At 46.1% G+C, this 22,654-nt stretch overlaps 1 protein-coding gene across 7 annotated transcripts in view; it reads left to right on the forward strand.

Annotated features, from left to right (window-relative positions):
- TMEM150C (transmembrane protein 150C) overlaps positions 1-22,654 on the forward strand; it is a 42,204-nt gene that overhangs the window by 14,810 nt on the left and 4,740 nt on the right. For 5 of the 7 annotated variants that reach the window (XM_030565049.1, XM_030565051.1, XM_030565044.1 and 2 more), the window contains 6 exons: positions 5,837-5,921; positions 7,617-7,670; positions 7,810-7,842; positions 7,967-8,034; positions 14,716-14,843; positions 21,463-21,640. In XM_030565049.1, coding sequence (XP_030420909.1) covers positions 5,842-5,921; positions 7,617-7,670; positions 7,810-7,842; positions 7,967-8,034; positions 14,716-14,843; positions 21,463-21,640 — 541 coding nt within the window. In that variant the 5' untranslated portion in view covers positions 5,837-5,841. The remainder of the gene's footprint in view (positions 1-5,836; positions 5,922-7,616; positions 7,671-7,809; positions 7,843-7,966; positions 8,035-14,715; positions 14,844-21,462; positions 21,641-22,654) is intronic. The other 2 variants (XM_030565046.1, XM_030565050.1) reach the window with 1 other exon arrangement.

Here is a 22,654-nt window from a genome sequence, read left to right on the forward strand (position 1 = left end):
ATGCTTTGTTCAGATAGTTTTGTGTTTCCTGAGACTGGGGTTTCCACTGCTTCCTTAGGGACTCTCCTCAACTCCCTAGTAGATCTCTCTAGCAGCAAGATTTTTGTGATATGTCACACAGAAGTTTCCTTTTCTTAACTGCGTCACATTACTTCCAGTTCCAGTGTAGTCCAAAATAACACCTCTCTCTGCTTGGTGTGCAAGGGGCTTGGGTATGCTATGAAACTGATTGATTGCCTTTAAATACTGATGTGTAATGTCCTTGGGGACTAACCATGTTGTAACATGGTTCAGTGCTGCCTGTGTGGATGGCTATAACACTGTGTGGTCACAATGTGTGAAAGACCATCTAGCCCTGGGCTAAAGCCTGGTTTGTTTGTTTTTTAACTTTGTTGTTACAGGGCAGTTTGGTGTCATCCATGCAGACAGCACCAAACCCTGTTATAACATGTTGATCACCCAACTATGCATAAACATAGTTAGTTTCATGGTACAGATAGGCCCAAAGAATCTATGGGTGTTCTCATTTTGTTTTCTACCTTTATGGGTCCTCTGTGTCCTAGTCAGGCCTGATACTGCCTGCTATCCACCTCCAGCCTTGAGGAGTGATGATGCAATCCCTATCCTTTTGCCCGTGGAGGACTGTCATATTCTGTCCAGTCATCTGTCCACACTGTCCACTCCTTAACCATCTGGGGCTGGGGAGAAGTAGGGCAGAGTTATGTGAAACATTCACCCTATTCCTCAGAGGCTGGTTGATCCCAGCTTCTGCTGGGTTGGGGAGTGAGAGATAGGAGCCAAGGCCTGGATACCCGTAGGGCAGAGCAGAGCATTTGGGGGCTGAGGTTCAGCAGAGAGTGCGAAGCTGCCATGCATCTTACAGTGCAATGCCTCCTTTCCCATGGACTCCCCCAGTCTCTGCCTCACACACAACAGAACAGAAGCCAGCTGCGGAGAATGGAGCCAGGCTATATCACAGCAGCAGCATTAGTGCTGTCTTTACTTCATTACTGCCTGTCATCAGCTATGGGCAGGACTGTGACGGGGGTCTTGGGATGCAAGCAGTCCCCTTACTGACTTTGTAGGCTACCTGCATTGCAGGTCACAGTGCAACAGGGAGAGCAGCCTCCCGCATGACACAGCTGAGGAGGAAGTAACTTGGTAGGATTATGGGTTATTTCCTCCCTGGAGCAAAGGGAACCCAGGAAGGAATCATGTAACGTCTCCTGAGGCTAGTTGTGGAGCGGTGTGGCTACACATTGCCCCTTAGTCAAAACAGACTGTAATATTACAATCTAGCCCTAACTGAGGTGGTTGCATACTTCATAGCTTAGGTAGGCTGAGATAATGGCATGCACCAGGGACTCTTTGCCTTCCTCCCATCCCTCTCGCAAGCAGCCTGTATGCCACCTTCCCATCCTCTTCTGTTCAGAGTCTCCCTGCCAAGGGTTCTGTATGCCCCCAATTCCCAGGTCCTCTAGTCTCCCCCATATGGCAGGGGCTCTGTGTGCCCCCATTCTTACCTTCCCTGCACCAGCATCTTTGACCCCCATTCGAGGGTCCCCCATTCTCTCTGCCATGCCCAAGGCTGTGTGTACACTCCCCTTCCCCTCCCCACTGTTAGTCTGGGAGATAAGTCATTCAGGATGTCAACACAGTAAACTCTATTGGGAGGATGAGTAGAGATGAGATGGGGTATTGTTATGCTGGGAGGCATTAATAGGTGCCATCAACTAGTTGTCAATCGATCAAACATCTCTTGAAGCTGTGCCTCGGCTAATCAGATGGCAGGGGCTCCATGTGTCCCCAATTTTCCCCCTTCTGGTTTTCTGCTTTCCCCCGAAATCAAGATGGTTCTGGCCATTGATGCATATGACATTCTCTGAGATTTTGGAATTGATAACTTTTGAATGTCAAATCCTATCACATGACAGACAAAGAAATGCCATCAAGCTGATGGCAAACTCAGCCAATAAATCAGTGATCCTAAAACCTGCCTCAGATCATCACTGAGATACTGGGTGATCCTCAGTCTCCCAAAGAAATATCAACTCAACAACTGGTAGTGAGTGAATAGTGGGAAGACAGGAGGGAGTGAAAGAGGTGCTGGTATCGTACTGAAAGGAAAGTTGATGTTTTAGCCTTGTTTTTTCCAATTTGTATCTCTTAATCTTTATTCAAGCTTGAAGGAAATGTGCATGTAATAGACAACTACGCGCACACATACACAGAATGAGGATGTACATATTTCAAGAGCTTTGTGACATATATTAGCATTTCTAAATGACATACATTGTAGCAATAGCAAGCCCCCATTCCTGTCCTGTTATTTCAAGTCTTCATCTTGCATGTTTTCCTCTGGATAGTGTTTCCCTATGGAATTGAGCTGTTCTGCCTGTTTTAATTTATCAAAAATCTGTGCACCCACATATAGCTTCTTTAAACCTAAATGTCAAGAATTCAGTTTTGTAACAATTCCTAGTCTCATCGACATTCAGGATGGCAGCATTTGAATGCAGAACCTTTGAATTCAGCTGAGTGCTCAGATTAGTTTGTTGCTGTGCACAGTGTGTGAGCTGAGGATGAGAACTAGGGAAGTGGGGAGAAAGAGCACTCACTCACCAGGAATTATTTGGGGGAAGTTTTCTGGCTTGGCAACCTTTATTTGAGCTGTGGGCATCACTAAGAAAGCACATGTAGGTTTTAGTAACAAGCATGTTTTGATGGGAAGCTAGGTTGCCATTTTTAAGGGAGTGTGTGTCCTGCTGGTTAGTGCAGAGAACTGGGAGCTAGGACTGTTGGGCTCTGTAAACGGGTAGGGACTCACCACCCGTGGTGCCTCCTGCTGGTGACTCTGGGAATTAGCTCGATTCCAGTGGAGCGCCCCCTCCTGGTGGTTTCCCATCCGTTGTTCTGCCCTCTGCTCTCCGCTGCTGTCGCTGGACCCGCATTGCTCCCTGCTCGGTGGCGTCCTCTTCGAGGCTACTGCCCTCCAGCAGTGTCCCTTAGTCCATCTGGACCCCCTTTCGGGGATCAGTGATCAACAGTCCTCCACTCCAGCCACCATGTGCAACCATATACCCCAATGTCTAATCCCTCTTGTCAGGGATCGGGCGTAGTCTATAATGGCCACTCCCTATGGCCAATGGCTGGATGTACTGCAAGGAGGAAGGGGGGAACCCAGGCCCGCCCTCTACTCTGGGTCCTGGCCCAGGGAGCCTTTGGCGTCAGCCTCGCTGTCCTCTTTCTTTCCCCTCCTCTGTCTGTTCCCCTGGGACGCTTCCCCTACGGCCCCTTGCACCCACTAGGCCCTTCCCTTCAGGGCTTGCAGCCTGGCGGCTATGGGCTAGAGCCTCCTAGCCTCCCTGAGCCTGCCCTGCACTGTCCGTGGTGCTAGTCTCCTCCCTTGGAGACTGACCTTCCCCTGTCAAAGGCCTGGGAGAGACTGCCTGCTCCGGGCAGCCTTTATATATGGTGAGCCTGGCCCTAATTGGTTCCATCCAATCTGGGCCCTGATTGGCTCCCCATAAGCCCTTTTCTGATTGGCTCCTGGGCTGCGCAGGCTCCCTGGCCTGCCACAGCCCATCCTCCCAGGGAGTGGGGCAGTCCACCCCACTACACACCCTCCCCCTTACGAATCTACCGGGGGGGGGGACCCGAAATTCCCTAGCGCCCCAGTGCTCCTCGCAACTGTGCCCGCAGGGAATCTCTCTCTTGCTGCAGGCTCTCTAGTGTTTGGAGCAGCCTGCCCACTTCTTCCTCAGTTGTTTGGGTCCCCACCGTAGACCTCTCTGGTCCTACAGGGGTTCCCATATCTATTTGGGTTCCCACCTCAGCCCTCTTGGCCCTTGTGTGGATTCCCTTGTTAAGGTGGGGCCTCTCTACCCCAGCCCGCTTCTCTCTGGGGGCTTCAGCCTGCACTACCCCTTCCTGGCGGCTAGTCCCAGACCGAGCCTTAGCTTCTGACACTCCCCCTCTCTGCCTCAGGGGGCAATGCCTCTGTATGTGGCCCTTGGTGTGGCAATGGAAGCACCCTCGGTGCCTTCCCCCCGCCATGGCCCTAGTCCTGCTTGTGTAGGCCCTAGCCCTTGCTTCTGGGCTGGCCCAGGCCCTGGGATCCCTGTAGGGGCACTCTCTCCTTACGTGTCCCTGCTCCTCACAGACCCAACAAGCTGGGGGCCCCCCTGTTATCTTCACAGGGGGAGCCTTGTCTGGGTGGGGCCTCTCTGCCCTCTCCCAGTGGGGACACTCCCTCCTGAAGTGGCCCTTTCGCCCACAGGCGTAACATTTCTTAGAGCCAGGCCCTGGCCTCCTGCCCTGGGCGCCTGGTCTCTTATATGGTCTGGGTGCCCACCCCCGCAGCAGCCAGAGCACATCACTCTGCTGCTCGGCAAGCCGAGCCACCCAGGCCCTCCAGTACAAGTCTCGTTTCTCCACCATCTCTGTCTCTCAGTCTCTCAATCTGCCACAATCTGCCTAGGGCTCGCTCATGCCCCTTGTATCAGGGACGGACCGCTCGTGCCCGTATTCTCCACCACGTGTAGACAGGTTGGGACTCACTACCCACGGCACCTCCTGCTGGTGACTCTGGGAATTAGCTCGATTCCAGTGGAGCGCCCCCTCCTGGTGGTGTCCCGTCCGTTGTTCTGCCCTCTGCTCTCCGCTGCTGTTGCTGGACCCGCGTTGCTCCCTGCTCGGCAGCGTCCTCTTCGAGGCTACCGCCCTCCGGCAGTGTTCCTTAGTCTATCTGGACCCCCTTCCAGGGATCGGTGATCAGCAGTCCTCCACTCCAGCCACCATGTGCAACCATATACCCCAATGTCTAATCCCTCTTGTCAGGGATCGGGCATAGTCTATAATGGCCGCTCCCCACGGCCAATGGCTGGATGTACTGCAAGGAGGTGGGGGGGGACCCAGGGAGCCTCTGGCGTCAGCCTTGCTGTCCTCTCTCTTTCCCCTCCTCTGTCTGTTTCCCTGGGACGCTTCCCCTACGGTCCCTTGCACCCGCTAGGCCCTTCCCTTCAGGGCCTGCAGCCTGGCAGCTATGGGCTAGAGCCTTCTAGCTTCCCTGAGCCTGCCCAGCACTGCGCTGTCCACGATGCTAGTCTTCTCCCTTGGAGACTGACCTTCCCCTGTGAAAGGCCTGGGATAGACTGCCTGCTCCTGTTCTGGGCAGCCTTTATATATGGGTGAGCCTGGCCCTAATTGGTTCCCTCCAATCTGGGCCCTGATTGACTCCCCATAAGCCCTTTTCTGATTGGCTCTCGGGCTGCGCAGGCTCCCTGGCCTGCCACAGCCCATCCTCCCAGGGAGTTGGGCAGTCCGCCCCGCTACAGGCTCTATTCCTAGCTGTGTGTTCTTGGGTTGATCACTCAGGGAAAGGCTTTAAAAAAATGCCTGCTACTAAATTCCTATTTGAAAATCTTCCCCCAATGTGATTTTTCTGTGCCTCAGTTTCTCCTTTTTGCAAAATGAAAATAATACCTATCCCATTGGGGCCTGGGGAAATGTAACTAATGTTTTAACAAGGATTAGAGACTGCTTTTCATTCTTGGGCTGACGGTCATCAGGGCTGGATTCTGTGACCCTTCCATGCATTGAATAGTACCTTACTGCATGAGTGCTCTCCCTGAATTGCAGGGGAGTTTCTCTGGGAGTACCAGGATCACTCTGCATGAGCCAGGAGCAACAGTGATCATTCTGCATTACCAGGTTCTCAGTTTCACATACCCTAGTCAGACTTGTTTTACGTATTGAAGGGGGAAAGGATGTGATGTCTCCAGTAGCTCTTACCCCTGTTGTCTTTTGCATTACACTTTATTGTCTTTGTTTCTAGCAGGCATGGATGGGAAGAAATGCAGCGTGTGGATGTTTTTACCACTTGTGTTCACGCTGTTCACTTCCGCTGGGCTGTGGATAGTGTAAGTGATCTTCCACTTGGGTTTTGGGGTGTGTGTGTGAGGGGACTGAGGTAAATCAGACATTCCCAAATGTTGCAATAGAACGGACCACATCTGAATAGAGAGAGTTGCTAGCTGACCTCTCCGTGCTCACTGAGGCAACTCCAGCAACTGCTTTCATCAGGCTGGATTGGCAGCGGGTAATCTGCTTCCAGCAAGGGGCAGCATGGAGCTGCGTTGCCCAGGAGCAGAGCAGTGACCGACTCATGATTAGCAGACATGTTTTGGTCCCTGCTTCACTCTTGCTCCTTTTCCTGGCACGACTTCCTTCTTCCTTTGTGTTGGCAAGTTGCCACCCGCCCCCTACCCTGGCCCATCCACTCCTCACTCATTGTGTGGGACTGGGAGCAGCAGCCCAGAGAGGCTTCTCTCCTCTCACGCAGTGTGGCCTGCAATGCAGGGGATGTACCCAGGGAAGTAAAGGGGCATTTTATGGCTCCAAAATCACCTGTACATGTGCGTGGGCCATCTCATGCATAACTATAAAATAATATTAAGCCAGTCATTATGTACCTTAACTTCTTTTAAAAAATATGATTTAGCAGCTGGAAATGAGGAGAAGCGACCAGCTCTCCACAGACCTACAGGAATTCACTGTTGGCCACTGTCCGGGAACCATGCGTTAATGATAGCCTGACTGACGAGTATGTACGTTGTGGTCACAGTTGTAACAGTAACCGCTGGATCCTGACCTCTGTCACGTGACAGGGAATTAACCTTTTTAATCCTGCCCCATGTCAGATGATTGGAGTCAGAAAATAAGGGCTCGTCTCTTATCAGCTCTCCTACATCTCACACTTGTATTACTGCAGCATGCTGAGGTAGAATTCTCTCTCCATTGAAGTCAGTGACAACTCCCATTAACTTCAGTGGGGCCAGGATTTCACCCTGGATGTAAAAAAAGAGAGAAGAGCTACTTTGAAAGGTGGAAAGTGGCTTATACAGGATACAGTATACATTGAGGGGGATATCATTCAGTAGGGCAGGTGGTCATTATTAGAACTCTTGCCTTAAGGTAATCTTTAAATTACAAGCCATTGACACTATAGAAATAAAATAAGGATAAATGGCAATTATCCTATTATTAGATGGACGGAAACCTTAGTTATCTGGTCACAGGACCCACAATGGCACTGCCTGTTTGCATTTCAATTACATCATATGATCTATGTGACCAAAAGGTACAAAACCTATCTCCAAAAGTGTCCTTTAGATTGCTTCCATGCTTTCTCCCATTGATGGCTCTCTCCTGCAGAAGCCTGGACAGCCATATTTTCCTTTATACAATAGCTTGAGCATTGATATCAGTAGAATCAGCTGGTAGCAAATAGTGTTGTGGTCTGTGGTAGAAAAGAATTGTTTTCAGGAAAACAAGGGGCTTTGATTATCATTACTAATCAAGGCCCAAATCTATAAAAGCCCTTCAGCACATGCTTAAAGCTAAACAAGTATGACTGATTTCAATGCAATTTTAGCACATACTTAAAATTAAGCCCATGTTTGAATGCTTTCTTGAATATGAATGGATATTAGACACTTCAAAGTGCTTTCCTGAATTGGGCCCCACATGAATTTATAAATTAAAAAACATGGTTGTCTTGGTCTTATATTGGCATTGTTTGTGTTTTCTAAACTGCTTCTTTCCTCTTTTGACAGATATTTTATAGCTGTGGAAGATAACAAAATTATTCCATTAAACGTGCCAGATCGGTAAGAGGTGATCGTGGTGGTGGTGGTGGTGGTTTTTGTTTTGTTTTAAATCAGTAACTTCTAACTTCTAACAAATATTATTAGAGACACAAAACAGCAAAATCTTTAATGCTGGCTCCTGTGTTTTTATGTCACTTAGGAAACCTGGTTCCAAAAGTCCCCCTTACATAAGGTAACTGGATCTCCTCCCCAACTCCCATTCCCCACATATAATTCTGATCAATGGATGTTCGTTCTTTCTTTCTCTCTGTAGCTGTCTTAGTAGAGTTACAATGATACACTTTATATTTTTGAAGTATTGCAGGTGATGCACCCCCTGCAAGCTGTGTATTTAGCCAAGTCATGAACATGGCAGCATTTCTAGGTAGGAACCGCATGGGGAATTTTTTTTTTTCCTCTCTCTTAATTCACTTTAACGAGTCATTGGAACATGAGTAAAATCCAGTAGATGTTGCTGTCAAAGCTGATTATTTGAAACCTTTTAAAGAGGTGCTGCTAGTATTATTTTGTAACTGTTTGTAAAAGGACAGAACAAAGCTGGATATGTTTGACCTTCATACTTTCCATTTTATTCTCTTCTTTTATCATCACACCTTAGCCTTAAGTTCGTATGACTGTGTTTTCGGTGCATGGAATGGTATTTTTGGTTTATTGTTGCTATAAAATCCTGCATGGAAACATTGTGTAATTGGTCATCACATTTGACAAAATGTTATTTCTGAGGTGGTTTTTTTAAAAATTCCATTAGTGAAAATATGGACGTTCACAGGTTGCTTCTGATAGGGCGAAGCTTCAAACTAACATAGTTGGGAGGAACACTTTGGTTATAATGCTTGAAAAAAATGTTTCATTGTTTTTGTAAATAAAACTTATTATACCTGAGATACCTCAAGTATTTTCTCCTGAAGCTACATAGGCAAATGATAATGCTGAGTTAGTGCTCCATTGTTGTTACTGAGTCTGTCTTTGCCAGTGTGGCTGTGTATATTATAGAAGCACCACTCAGAGTTCCGTAGTCGAGGCTGAGCTGAGTTTTACACTTAAAGCGGGGAACCATTTTATTAAATATAAAAAGTACAGCATATTTTCCCCCAAACCCAGGAAATTCAGAGTTCAGGTGACACTTAAATGATGTTAAGGATGGAAAGGTATAGTTAGGGCATCCAAACAGACTTAACTTTGCCCTGGAGTGATGATATAAAGATAGTGATAGGGGGAATCTATTGACTGTAAAAATAAGTTTAACCACAAACACTATAATGCCTTCATCATCTTCATATGGTTATTTCATAGTATCATTCCAAGGCAGAGTTAAAGCTTGCGGGTAAATTGCAACATCGAGCTCTACATGAGCCTGCTGTGTGTCCTTGGGCAAGTCACTTCACCTCCTTGTGCCTCAGTAATGATACTCACCTCGTTTATTAAGAGATCTACTGATGAAAAGTGCTATATAACAGCAAAGTATTATTATTACTAATGTACTGTACCCTGAATTACTGATATGTGTATTAAGATGGAGTGAAAGTTGAGAGTAGATTTTGAAAAGGGGAATATCAGTATCTAGACACACTGATATTTATGGATATATATTGGACCAGAACCTCAGCTAGTATAAATCAATCTTCCTCCACTGACTTGACGGAACTGCACAAGTTTACATTATCTGTGGTCCTTGGTCATAACATGTGTATGTGCCTGACACTTACAGAGAAGGCTAAATACAATTCTATACACGCAATCGCCGTCTCTGCCCTCAAAACCAAATATAACAATATGTATGTAGGAAACTTCTTGTCAGATTCCAGTGTTTGACATGAGTAATACACATCTCCCTGTTAAGCTACTGAAATTTAAAGCTCCACTCCTACAATCAGACCTGTAGACTTTGCACCCACACAAAGCCCCATTGAAATCTATGGGCTTCTATGTGGGTGCAGAAGTCTGCCTGCGTGCAGTCGATTTCATGATCTGATCTTATGTGTATGAGAATGAGTGAAAGTTATTTATGCAGTTGTGATGAAGGATCAAACGAACAAGGTGTTGAGGCTGAAACCTACTACATGTCTTCAGCATTTTCTCTTTGACCCTCTCCCAGTATTGCAATGAAAACTATAGCTATGGAAGCCCAAGGCTGGAAACCACCAACAACAACACATTTATTATGATGTCTATGGGCATTACCCTATCGGGATAAAGCAGAGCTCGTTTGAGCAGGCTGAATGTCTGTTACATTGGATGCTTATGGGGGCTACTTCCAGCTTGTACCATTATTGACCTTAACCACACTGAAAGTGAAAGTTCAGGGAGGCACAGTGTTTAAATGTTGCTTTGGTGCTGAGGTTGTTGACCTTTTGTAGACACAGTAGTGCACTCTTCTTGTTTTCCTGCCTAACTCCCATTAGCACTACAGCAGTACCACATGTGTTAAAGGGATCACTCAATCTCAGGGGAAGGTAAAAACTGCTTTTATTTTAAAGAGGTCAAAATGGACCCAGTTTTTATTTTTTTCAAAATAAATTATTGTAATTTTTAATTTACAACCTCCTCCCCCCTTTGCTGGTTTTAGTAAGTAAAACATTTTGGAAAGCATTTCAGTAGAAGTTACCAATTTTTAAATGTCATACAATTTTTCATGAAAATTTTCATTCTTTGAAAAGGCTGTTTTTTCAGTTAAAAATGTTGACCAGCTCTGTTACTGATCACTTCAGAGATGGATGCAGGGATAAAAAGCTACACAACATTAGCAGCAAAATATTCCCCCTGAAACATATTGCCTTTGTCAGGCTATGTCAGATGTCCACTTCAGCCACCGTTCTGGTGCTCAGGTTACCTAGCCTTCAGCCTTGTTCCCTTCAACACCTCCCCGACCATGCAGTAATATTCCCCTTAAAATATACTGCCTTTCATGTCCTATTTCACCATTATTGCCAGAATTTTAGGGTAGGAGGGCCCCTCGTTCATTCTTGAAGGGAAATTAATGTAATGTTCAATTTTTTTTAATCTGCCTGAGTAAAATATGGAGGATCTTGGGATACTAATTTCAATACATTCATGGAGTCCAGTCCTGAGAATTTTGCTGTTGACTTCAATGAGGGACAAATCTGGGACAAATCCAGCAGTATCTGTAGTAATGTCATTACAGACTGACAGAATTGGCTGGAATAGTACATATAGGGCTTAGATTTTCTACAGTGACTAGTGATTGTGGGCAACTTTTTGGGTGTTCTATTTGAGATATCTCAAAGGGGCCTGATTTTCAGAGGCTGGGTGCTCAACACTTTGATCAACAAAATGAGTTATATTTTCCAGCCTTCTTTATAGCCCTGTCTGAGCATTCCACATGACAGTTATGCAGCTGTTTGGTTCTAGAGGTGGGCAGGAAATGTTTTTCTCATGCTGTAAGTACTTCAGAGATATTGAGGGTGGGAAATTCTGCCCTGAATTGGGATGAAAAATCAAAATCTTGGTTTGGGTCAATTGAAACTATTTTGTTTCCATAATTTCATTGTGATTTCAACTATTTTTTAATTTTTACTACAAATATAATTCTTACATTTCAAAGTGAAAAGTTAAAACAAAACTGGAATTTTTAATTTAAAATTTTGCAGATAAAATATTTCAACAATTTTTGAAAACTTTTTTTGGTTTTATTTTTCATTGAAAAATCATCAAAACCAAGCCTTTCCGGCAAACTGTTTTGGTTTGGATGAATCAGTATTTTCTATTGAAAAAAGATTAAGAAGAAAATTCCTGACAAGCTCTACTTAGTTTTGAAGCTAGTTAATTACCAAAATATTTTCCCTCTTTCAGATCATATCTAGCTCTTTCTGCTAATCCTTTATCATCTATATCTCCCCTCCCTACTCTCTCCCATGATTCTAAGGAATAATTAATGAGATTGAGATTTACTAGTTTTAGCTCAGAGACACTACAAGATTCAGTGGTGCTTTGATCTTTCATCTGGGGTGGTACCATCTGGTACATGCAAAAAAAATTAACATCAGTGCTCAGCAAAGGATACCATCAATGTTCGTCTCTCCATTTTAATATGGAGAAGGAACACTTTTTGTTGTTGAGAACGTTGCTGTTTTTCTCTTGGTCCCTTGCTGCCTTATTTTTGAATACTCTTAATCACTGATAACAACATCAGTTGCTGAAATTTTCAAAAGTGACTAGTGATTTTGGGAGTACTCAAATTTTTGGGTGCCTAGTTTGAGACGTGTTTACAGGAACCTAATTTTCAGAAAGTACTGAGTTCTCATCTTTGAAAATCTGGCACCTTTAAGATGTCTCAACTGTCATCCAAAAACTGAGGGACCCAAAATCACTAGTAACTTTTGAAAATGTTGGCCCAGTAGATCTTGTTAGTTTATACCACAGAGTTGGATAGTGCCCAGTTTGTCTTCCAATCAGTGGCAGAATCCTAAGAACAGGATCAATGTGTGTATTGAAATTAACATTTTAAGATTCTTTATCTTTTAAACAGATTGATTCAAAACATAGTTGAACATTTACATTCACATGACTTGTGAATGAGCTAGGATTCTCCCTCTTCCATATATTCTGACAATAATGAGACAACAGCGCAGAAAGGCAGTTAATTGAATCATATTACTGCCTTGGGGTGCATTGTGAAGATGAAGGTTGTGTAATTTAAGCACCTATATAATGGCTGATGCCATCCTCCAAAATAGACTGTCACGTTATGTTGGAGTTACAAAACAGAAAGTGTAAATGATTAAGATGAAAAAGTCAGGCCCCTGTGTTGACTGGGTGGCTGCTGATGTTGGCATTTTGTCCAGGGTGACTGACACTCATTAGAGCCCACTTTAAGAATACATTTTCTCTGCATCATGTCAAACAGATACAATTGAACACTTTCAGGATAATACCTGGTAAATGTATTGCTTGGGCAACACGTTGAGCTGAAATCCCTGGAAACTCATTTTATGCCTGATCCTGATCCCATTTAAGTCCATGGCAAAACTCTCATTGACTTCAATGGCTTAGGACCAAATCCTGTATGCATGGACCAAGTCCAGTATGAACATCAGCAATGCCATTATCCCAACACTGCCCTACCCCTATGTCTCAGGCATGATCTGTAGGGACCATGTAGGGGTGAGAGTGGAGCTTGTGCTGAATAGAGGTGAACAAATCATTCATTTTTCGGTTCAGTGGCTGAACTGAAAAATTGGTTCATTTTGAACCTTAACTTAATGTTTTTAGTTTTTCTCATCAAAATGAAAACTCTGAAAAAAAATGTTTACGGTCAATGAAATCAACACTTTCTAAAAATTTCCCCCCCAACAAATTCTTCATTTTTTTTAAAATGTGGCTGGAACTATTTGCCAGCTTGGACTGAATTCAATAATAGATTCAGTAGCCCAGTTCTCATTCTGGATATCTGCTTAATTCTTGGTCTCTCTACAGAGGCTGCTAGCAAAATTCTACCTGTGAAATGGACAGTGCTCCAGGAGAGCTAGACTGAGAGCAGCAGTTCATTTTTACATGACTGTCCACCAAGTGGTGGTTATTTTGTGTCTCTACTGATGTGGTTTGGTTTTCAACCTGTGACCTAGAAGTGCAGGGCTCTATCTCCTGTCATCTGTCTTATATAAAAAAATCTGACCTATTATTTAAAAAAAAAAATAATGCTAAATTAACGTGTTTTAATGTACTGAACTAAATCAATGGAACCTACTTAGGAGAGAAATTCACCTTAGCACAGAGAGCATGAACAAGGTCTTGTGCACCCATAACACCTTAAAATAGGGACCATAAGGCAGGTGCTGGGCCCTTTGTGCTGAGGTGAATTTCATTCTTGATGGATATCTGTTAAAACAGAAGGTCTAGTCAAACCCTGCAGTCGTTGTACAATAGGGTTGTATGTGCAGGAGGCTGAAGGACATTAAAGTGGATTTTCAAAAGAAACATAAGGGAAATGTTATGTCCAACTCCCACTAGATTTCATTTACATTTAGGCACCTCAGTCTCTTAGACTCCCATAATTCCTATTTGGGTTTGTCTAGATGTGTTAATTCTTCTTCCCCGTGCCTTGCTGCCCGTCACCATTCCTGGTCCAGGAAGGAGATTCTGTGACTTCTTAAAGCTATCATGTCTCCCTTAGCTCCTTTCCCATTAGGAAACTGACTTCTCGCTTACAAGTGGCAGTTCCCTGCCTTGGTCTGACCAGTACTGATCTGGTTAGGAGTGTGCTGAGAATGACACTGATGATATTGAAACCTGTATGAAATGCAGCGTTAGCTACCTAAAATGCCTTGTGCTATGGGCAAGGAGCATGGAAGACTTAGTCCAGTTCCCAGTGGACAGGTTCCCACCTACCTGTCTTTGTTTTTCCCCTTGCTGGCAGTCTTAGTAGATGGGCTGAGGATGGAATAGTCCTGCAAAGTGACCTGTACTCTCACCTCTAGAGGCTGATCCCTCTAGGTCAGAATTGTGATAAGTTGACAGGGCAGTGAGAAGAAGCTTTCTGTGCTGTCCCTGTTGTGTGCCCTACATTTGCAAGGACGCTTTTCAAATGTTTGTTTTATAAAACAATGCGAAGGGAGAGGGCCTGATCCAAGCTTTCGATTGGGTCCCTGCTGTGTGCTTCTGAAAGCGGCTGTATCATCAAATCGAACTCATCACAAATGTAGCTAATGGAATAAAACTTCATACAGTGATGTACATAATGTCCAAACTGTGTCAAATGCTTTACAGACCAATAATAAAGAGACAGTCCTTGTCCAGTACAGTTTCTGTCTAGGTTTTAGACAAGATGCGATAAGTGACAGCAATAAAGAATGGGGCAGGGAGGGAAGAGAAGGAATTACCCAAGTTACTTACTGTGCTATTGCATCTTCTGCAAGTAAATGCAAGGTGGAATGTTCAAAAGGACGTGGCACTGGCCTATCTCTGCTCCCATGGCAGCTCATGCGAGTTTTACCAGGAGCAGGATTAAGTGCTTTTGGAAATCCCACCCACTAGATTTGTGCTGTGTGGGTTTATAACTGTGCGTCTGGCATTTTGTTTCCTTTTTCAGCACTTGTCGTTGCCGTTCTCCGCTTTATACAGTTGAAGCCAAAAGCACTAAACCCCTGGCTGAATGTCAGCGGACTGATTGCGTTATGCTTGGCCTCATTTGGAATGACCTTACTTGGCAACTTTCAGGTACCCCACTCCCACTTCCCCCTCCCTCCAGCTTATTGGTAACTGAGATGTCAGTCTTTTCTGGATTTCCATGGGCATGTCAAGAGAGCTGCATCCATTATCTATCAGTCCTACCTGCTGTGAGCACAGATCTTGCGGCTCCTGGAGCTGCCTGTGGCAGGAGTACAACTGCCATCATGGTTGTCGATGCTCTCTAGGGTGACCAGACAGCAAATATGAAAAATCGGGACATGGGGTGGAGGGGTAATAGGAGCCTATATAAGAAAAAGACCCAAAAATCAGGCCTGTCCCTATAAAATCAGGACATCTGGTCACCCTAATGCTCTCGGCCTCCTCATACCCTCCTGCTATTGCCTCTTAAATTGCTTCCCTGGTGGCAAAGGGAAGGTGGCAACTGCCATTAGTAGCACTGATGATTGATTATTCCTAATAAACTTTAAAATTTGAAACTGTGACATCTGGTGTTCCATCTCCTGGCACCCAACAGCAGCTGGGAGCCTGCCTTACCCCTGGGCAGGCGCTGGGCTTGACAGACAAGTGCCTAGGCATGGGGACTGCACTGGAGGGTGACCAGCTCTGGGAGCTTGCACACACTTCTATGCTAATAGCAGGGCTGCCAACACAGCCTTGACAACTGTCTGAAATGGGCCATCTTGATTATCACTACAAAAGTTTTTTTTCTCCTGCTGATAATAGCTCATCTTAATTAATTAGCCTCTTAGAGTTGGTGTGGCAACTTCCACCTTTTCATGTTCTCTGTATGTATATATATCTCCTCACTATATGTTCCATTCTATGCGTCCGATGAAGTGGGCTTTAGCCCACGAACGCTTATGCTCAAATAAATTTGTTAGTCTCTAAGGTGCCACAAGTACTCCTGTTCTTTTTGCAGATACAGACTAACACGGCTGCTACTCTGAAACCTATGATTAGAATGTATGTCGGTGTTTTACCTCCTGCCTATCCTTAGACTGGCCACAAGAGGGATTTTATATATAAACACTGAAGGCATTTCCTGCTGTGAGTCATTGCCTGGGCTGTAGTTCTTTCAATTCTGAGTCTGTTCTGCCTGCGTTATTGTTACAAACAAGCTGTCAGCTGTCATTCTGAGACACCATAAGCTTGCTCTAGAGTGGGAATGTGTCCACTGCACTCATGTGTCTGCTTGTCTCTTCGGTGAACGTGAAATCTTAGCAAAAAGAACAGGAGTACTTGTGGCACCTTAGAGACTAACAAATTTATTTCAGCGTAAGCTTTCGTGAGCTAGTGAGCTGTAGCTCACGAAAGCTTCTGCTCAAATAAATTAGGCCATGTCTACATCTAAAATTTTGCAGCGCTGGTTGTTACAGCTGTATTAGTACAGCTGTATAAGGCCAGCGCTGCAGAGTGGTCACACTTACAGCAACCAGCGCTGCAAGTGGTGTTAGATGTGGCCACACTGCAGCGCTGTTGGGCGGCTTCAAGGGGGGTTCGGGGAACGCGAGAGCAAACCGGGAAAGGAGACCAGCTTCGCCGCGGTTTGCTCTCGCGTTCCCCGAACCACCCTGCAAACCGCAGGGAAGGAGACCTGCTTGTTCGGGGAACGCGAGAGCAAACCGCGGCGAAGCTGGTCTCCTTTCCCGGTTTGCTCTCTCGTTCCCCGAACCCCCGAGCAAGCAGGTCTCCTTCCCTGCGGTTTGCAGGGTGGTTCGGGGAACGCGAGAGCAAACCGCGGCGAAGCTGGTCTCCTTTCCCGGTTTGCTCTCTCGTTCCCAGAACCCGAGCAAGCAGGTCTCCTTCCCTGCGGTTTGCAGGGGGGTTCGGGGAATGCGAGAGCAAACCGCGGCGAAGCTGGTCTCCTTTCCCGGTTTGCTCTCTCGTTCCCGGAACCCCGAGCAAGCAGGTCTCCTTCCCTGCGGTTTGCAGGGTGGTTCGGGGAACGCGAGAGCAAACCGCGGCGAAGCTGGTCTCCTTTCCCGGTTTGCTCTCGCGTTCCCCGAACCACCCTGCAAACCGCAGGGAAGGAGACCTGCTTGCTCGGGGGTTCGGGGAACAAGAGAGCAAACCGGGAAAGGAGACCAGCTTCGCCGCGGTTTGCTCTTGCGTTCCCCGAACCACCCTGCAAACCGTAGGGAAGGGAGACCTGCTTGTTCGGGGAACGCGAGAGCAAACCGGGGAAGGAGACCAGCTTCGCCGCGGTTTGCTCTCGCGTTCCCGGAACCACCCAGCAAACCTCAGGGAAGGAGACCTGCTTGCTCGGGGTTCGGGGAACGCGAGAGCAAGCTGGGGAAGGAGACCAGTTTGATTACCAGAGGCTTCCTCAGGTATGCTGGAATACCTGCTTATTCCACGGAGGTCAAGAAAAGCGCTGGTAAGTGTCTATACTTGATTACCAGCGCTGGATCACCAGCGCTGGATCCTCTACACCCAAGACAAAACGGGAGTACGGCCAGCGCTGCAAACAGGGAGTTGCAGCGCTGGTGGTGCCGTGCAGATGTGTACACCTCCTAAGTTGCAGCGCTGTAACTCCCTCACCAGCGCTGCAACTTTCTGATGTAGACAAGCCCTTAGTTAGTCTCTAAGGTGCTACAAGTACTCCTGTTTTTTTTGCGGATACAAACTAACACGGCTACTACTCTGAAACCTGTCATGAAATCTTAGGGGGAGGTTTTCAAAAGTATTTAAAGTCAATAGAGGTTGTGTTCCTAAATCCCCTACATGTCTTTGAAAGCCTCCCCCTATGGGATTGCTAGCAATGCAGCTCTGACTGGTAACTGCTGTGCGAGTATGAGAAATTGTGCTGGGCCAAATTCTCTGCAGGCATAGCTCTATAGAAGTTCGTGGTATCATGACAGTAGAGAATTTGGCCCATTAGTTTTATTGAACTGGAAAAATATGTCTGTTTCAATTTTTTTTTTTTTAAAGAAAACTATCTCTGTGTGTGACCTGTTGGCAGTAATCATATGTCTTCTTGTAACATGTTCCAGTCTGACTTTTTATTAAGGATGAGCCAATCAGATACTTTAGGCCAGATCCTCAGCTAGTGGTCACCAGTTCGTTGTAGCTTCATTGACATCACTGCCCAATTCTCCTGTCTAGCAGCTTGTGGCCTTGGTTTTGCCTGTGAACCCCCAAGTTGTAAGAGCTAGCCCGATACTTGTCCAGCTGCATGAAGGGGAATCTGCGAGAGGTGGGACTGGCTTTAGGAAACCAAATCTCAAAGTTCTCCTTCCTTCTTTCCAGCATTTTCCTTGCTAGTGAAGGCTGGATCTTTAGAAGCTGTTACAGTGAATTACTGTAGTCTATATATTCTGGTTTAATAAAGCCACACCGTGCTGGTTAACAGCGCCCTTCTTTAGTCTTGTGCGAAGCCACCACCAAGGCGTGTCAATGTTAGACCATAGTACATGTCTTTGCTTCCTTATTGCTTAGTGCGAACGCCACAAAATATAATAGATGGCTTGCAATAGTATCTCTGGACAAGATCTGTTCTCTGGGGGATGTTGAGAGGGAGAGCTTAACTCACTAAAAGCTACCCCAGCAAGGGTAACGTGGTCCCTTGTTGGCTCACACCATCTATCTGTTTTATATTTCCACCCATCACCATAGTATCTGTATGCCTTCCACATGAAATCAGTAGCTAGACCCTTAGTGGACTGTACAGAATCTCTGGCTCTTCTCCCTTTTTGGGAGTAAACACTTTTCTGGGGGTAGACTTTTTATTATTTTAGATTTTATTAATTCCCCTCCTCCCCTTTTTTTGTTTGTTTTGGTTGCTTAGTGTTTATTGGTTAAAAGAGGGATCCATGTTAAGATTGTCGTCATTATGGTGGAAACGATTTCTCAAAGAGGAAGGTTTCACAGCTTTTCCTAGAGGTGGTCAGAGTCAGGAATTTCTTGGCCTCCTCTGGAGGCTTGTTCTGTAGCCAGATCCATTTGACAGAGAGTGACTTTTCACTAGCTCTCACATGCTTCGTCCTGGGCTTTATGATCTGGGTTATCCCAGAGAAGCTTAGATATGACGGTGGTTCAGAGATGGAAATTCGGTCTCTAATGTAACTCTGGGGCTTGATCCATTAATTGCTTTGGAAGCTAGGACCAAAGCCTTAAACTGGCCTCGGAAGCTGACTGGAGCCAGTGGAGGGACTTGAGCAGAGGGCTGATGTGCTGACGGTGGCTTGAGCCATGGAGAAGTTGGGCAGTTACATTCCGAACCAGCTGGAGCCTGGGCATTGTCTTCCCATTCAGCTCCAGGCCCAGTGAGTTACCGTGATTCAGGCTGGAGAGAACAAATGCATGGATCCCTGTGGCCAGGTCTCTGTCTGGCAGGAAGGGATGAGGTTTCCTTGCAAGCTGGAGGTGAAAACAGGTGTTTCTAGAAACTGGTGCCACCTGGTAATCCAGGCGTATGGAGGAGTCAAACATGACAATGAGGACTGTGCACCTTCAGTGGAAGGTGGAGAGAGTGTCTGGGTCAGCTCTTCTAAGCATTTCCCCTTTCAAACGACTATCACTTCAGCTTGTGAGAGCCGGTCTTCATCCAAGAGCTAATTTCTTGTTGATTTTTCTGACATTTTAGTAATGGCGGAGTTATGTCAGCTGAGAATGAATATAGATATAGATGGGAGTGGGGAGGCTGTGCAGCCATGCAAAGGGATGTGTGTACTGTGGAAATTGTCCCACATAATGTAGAAGGCAGTGCTGACGGGAGGTAAGAGAGGTCTGAGGCCAGGCCACGGATTCAACATTGCACATGGATCTTGTACCACGTGCAACTAGTGCAGAGGGGCTGTTGCTGCTATTCCAGGTCATAGGCTGGTATAACGACTCTCAGACTTTGAGGCCAGAACCATCATGATCATGTAGTCAGACCTCTTGCACATCGCCGGCCACAGAACCTCACCCACCCACTCCTGTAATAGATCCCTAGCCTCTGGCTGAGTTACTGAAGTCCTCACATCATGATTTAAAAACTTCAAGTTACAGAGAATCCACCATTTATCCTAGTTTAAACGTGCAAGTGACCTGTGTCCCACGCTGCAGAGGAAGGTGAAACCCTCCCATGGTCTCTGCCAATCTGACCTGCAGGGAAATTCCTTCCTGACCCCAAATATGGCGATCAGCTAGACTCTGAGCATGTGCGGAAGACCCACCAGCCAGACACCTGGGAAAGAATTCCCTGTAGTAACTCAAGAGTGCTCCCCATCGAGCGCCCCATCTCTGGCCATTGGAAATATTTGTTACTAGCAGATGCCAATGTAGGCAGTCTCATCATACCATCCCCTCTATACACTTAGCCAGCTCCGTCTTGAAACCAGTTAGGTTATTTTGCCCCTCTGCTTCCCTTGCAAGGCCATTCCAAAACTTCACTCCTCCATCTAATTTCAAGTCTAAACTTGTTGCTGGCTGAGTGGCAGCCCCACTCCCTGCCCCTGGGCTAGGGGTGGATGGATGGCTTTCAGCTCCCTGCATGCCACCTACATAGAGCCCTGTAATACTCAGGCGTTTTGTGAGTGGAGTGAATTTCACTAGCTGTGTCAAGGACAAGCTGGAAAACTGAAAGACAAGACCAAGCAAATCTATTATTTATACCTGCTTCCAAAGTGTGCAAGGTGCTTAAAGAAAGGGTCTGCCCCTGCCTTTTTGAACAAAAGGCACAATGCTGTATGTATCATGTTGCCTTCAGAGTCTGAATCAGACAGGGTCATGGTCCCAAATCCCTCCCGGTAAGCCTCCATTGACTTCACTGACAAAGGCTGCATTTGACTTGCTCTGATCCCAGTGAAATAGCAGCAGACACTCCCAACAGGGTTGCTTTTTTCTAGGTGAATTTTTATTTATAGATAAAATCTGAGATTTTCAAAGCTTCCCAGACAAATTGGATACACTTCCTTTTGATTGGAATGGGAACTGTGCGTCCAAATCCCCTAGGTGGCTTTGAGAATCTCACCCCAAAAGCTTCCCTTTGTCAGAGTCCAAGCCAGGCTTGTGATGCCCTTGTCTTGCTTGTTACTTCCCAAGTGACTTGGCCTCCCCTAAATGAAGTCACTGTGACTGGATAGCTAGTATGCAACTACAGTCCCAGTGCTACAAGCTCAGAGTAAGAGGACGCCTGTGTCCTAATGGAATCCCCCCTTGAAGTCAGTGGGGCTCTATCTGCACGGAGCTCATTCACTGCAGGATTATGAGCGTCCGTGTTCATGTCCACAGAACAGCACTGACCAAGGGCCAAAGAATTGTCCCAGCATGCATTGGCCTCGATGGAGAACCAGCAAAGGATTTTCTGCAGGAAAAATCTCTTGGCTGTTTTTTCCAGCGGCCTTGCCAGCGAGCTGGCGGGGATGTTTGCAGGACATCACTTGGTCCACTGCTCTTTGGTTTGAGAGGAAATTCTGCTTGCAGCAGCAGCTAGGCTATAAACAGCAGGACCTCCCATACGCCTGTGTTGTTTTATGTTGCAGCTGGGGTAGGAAGGCAGCATTGGCTGTGTATTTTGCAACAAATGATTCTGCTTTAATATTACACCCCTCCTTCCCTCTTCCCGAAAGTAGGATCACATTGAGGAATTGTATAGATGTTTGTTTCTTTGGGACGTATCAAAGCAATCACAAGTTCCTTTTTTTTTTTTTTTTTTTGGTAGCTGTCCAGTGATGAAGAAATCCATAATGTCGGCACCTCCCTGACGTTCGGTTTTGGGACCCTGGCCTGCTGGATTCAGGCTGCCTTGACACTCAAAATAAACCTAAAGAATGAAGGAAGAAAAGCTGGGATTCCAAGAGTTGTCTTGTCAGCCACTATAACCCTGTGTGTGGTCCTTTGTATCCTTTTGCCTTGCTTGCTGGACCTGCAAGCACCTAAAATAACACGCCTGCTTATCATGGAAGGAGGGGATTTAAAAAGTAATGTATGGTATAAAACCGCTTTCCCCTTTATAGCGCTGTCTGTTCTAGGACCTCAAAACATTTATGGCCACTAATGAATTTAGCCTCACGTTTACCCCGAGGTAGGTTAATATTGTTATCCCTGTTTTACAGGCGAGGGTACTGAGACACAGAGAGATGGTACCCTGTCCTAGGTCATTTGCACAGCAGCACTATGCAGCAGGCCCAGGAACAGAACCCCCATCACTTGTGTCCCTGTCCTTTGCCCACACCACAAACCCACCCTCCCTAATCACTTGGATTTGACTAACCAAGGAGTGAAGAAGTTACCCCTTTGGGCCTGGTCTTCAGTTCTCTCACTGTGCCTTGCCTGCCCTCTAGTCGGGCCTGTACAGTCAGCAAATTCTGACACCTGCATCGGTTGTGATAGAATTTACACATGCAAAGCCCACCTCCCCAGTGGGTTTGATTCTGTCACTTGCATGTGCACCTGTTAGACTCTGCCATTTGCATGTGCGGGTGATAGTGCTGGAAGTGCGTACACAGGTATTTGTGCAGGCTTTTTGAAAATCAGCCCCACGGGAGACCTCAGAGCAATTTCTGGATCTGCCCCTGACCTGCTGTGACCTGGGCTGGTCACTGAATTATTCTGTGTCTCAGACTTCCCATCTGTTAGAAGGAGGAGAACAATCCTTACCCCTCATTGAGACCTCTAGCTAGAAAATGGTGTAGAAATGCTAAGTACTGTTATTGTTAATGGACAGATTTAGGAAAGCACATGCTTAAATATTATCCTGAATAAGAGATGTTTCTTGGAATTGAAGCCTTAGTGCTTTTCAGCCTGAGCCTGTCTGCTAGAGTCCCCTGGTATCTGGGTTTTCTCTTCAGGATTTGGGTCCTTTCACCAGTGATCATTTGGTCTCCCTTTTTCGTCAGCTTTTCCTGTTGTGC

This window comes from Gopherus evgoodei, chromosome 5 (genome assembly GCF_007399415.2).
Source record: "Gopherus evgoodei ecotype Sinaloan lineage chromosome 5, rGopEvg1_v1.p, whole genome shotgun sequence".
Lineage (NCBI taxonomy): Eukaryota > Metazoa > Chordata > Testudines > Testudinidae > Gopherus > Gopherus evgoodei.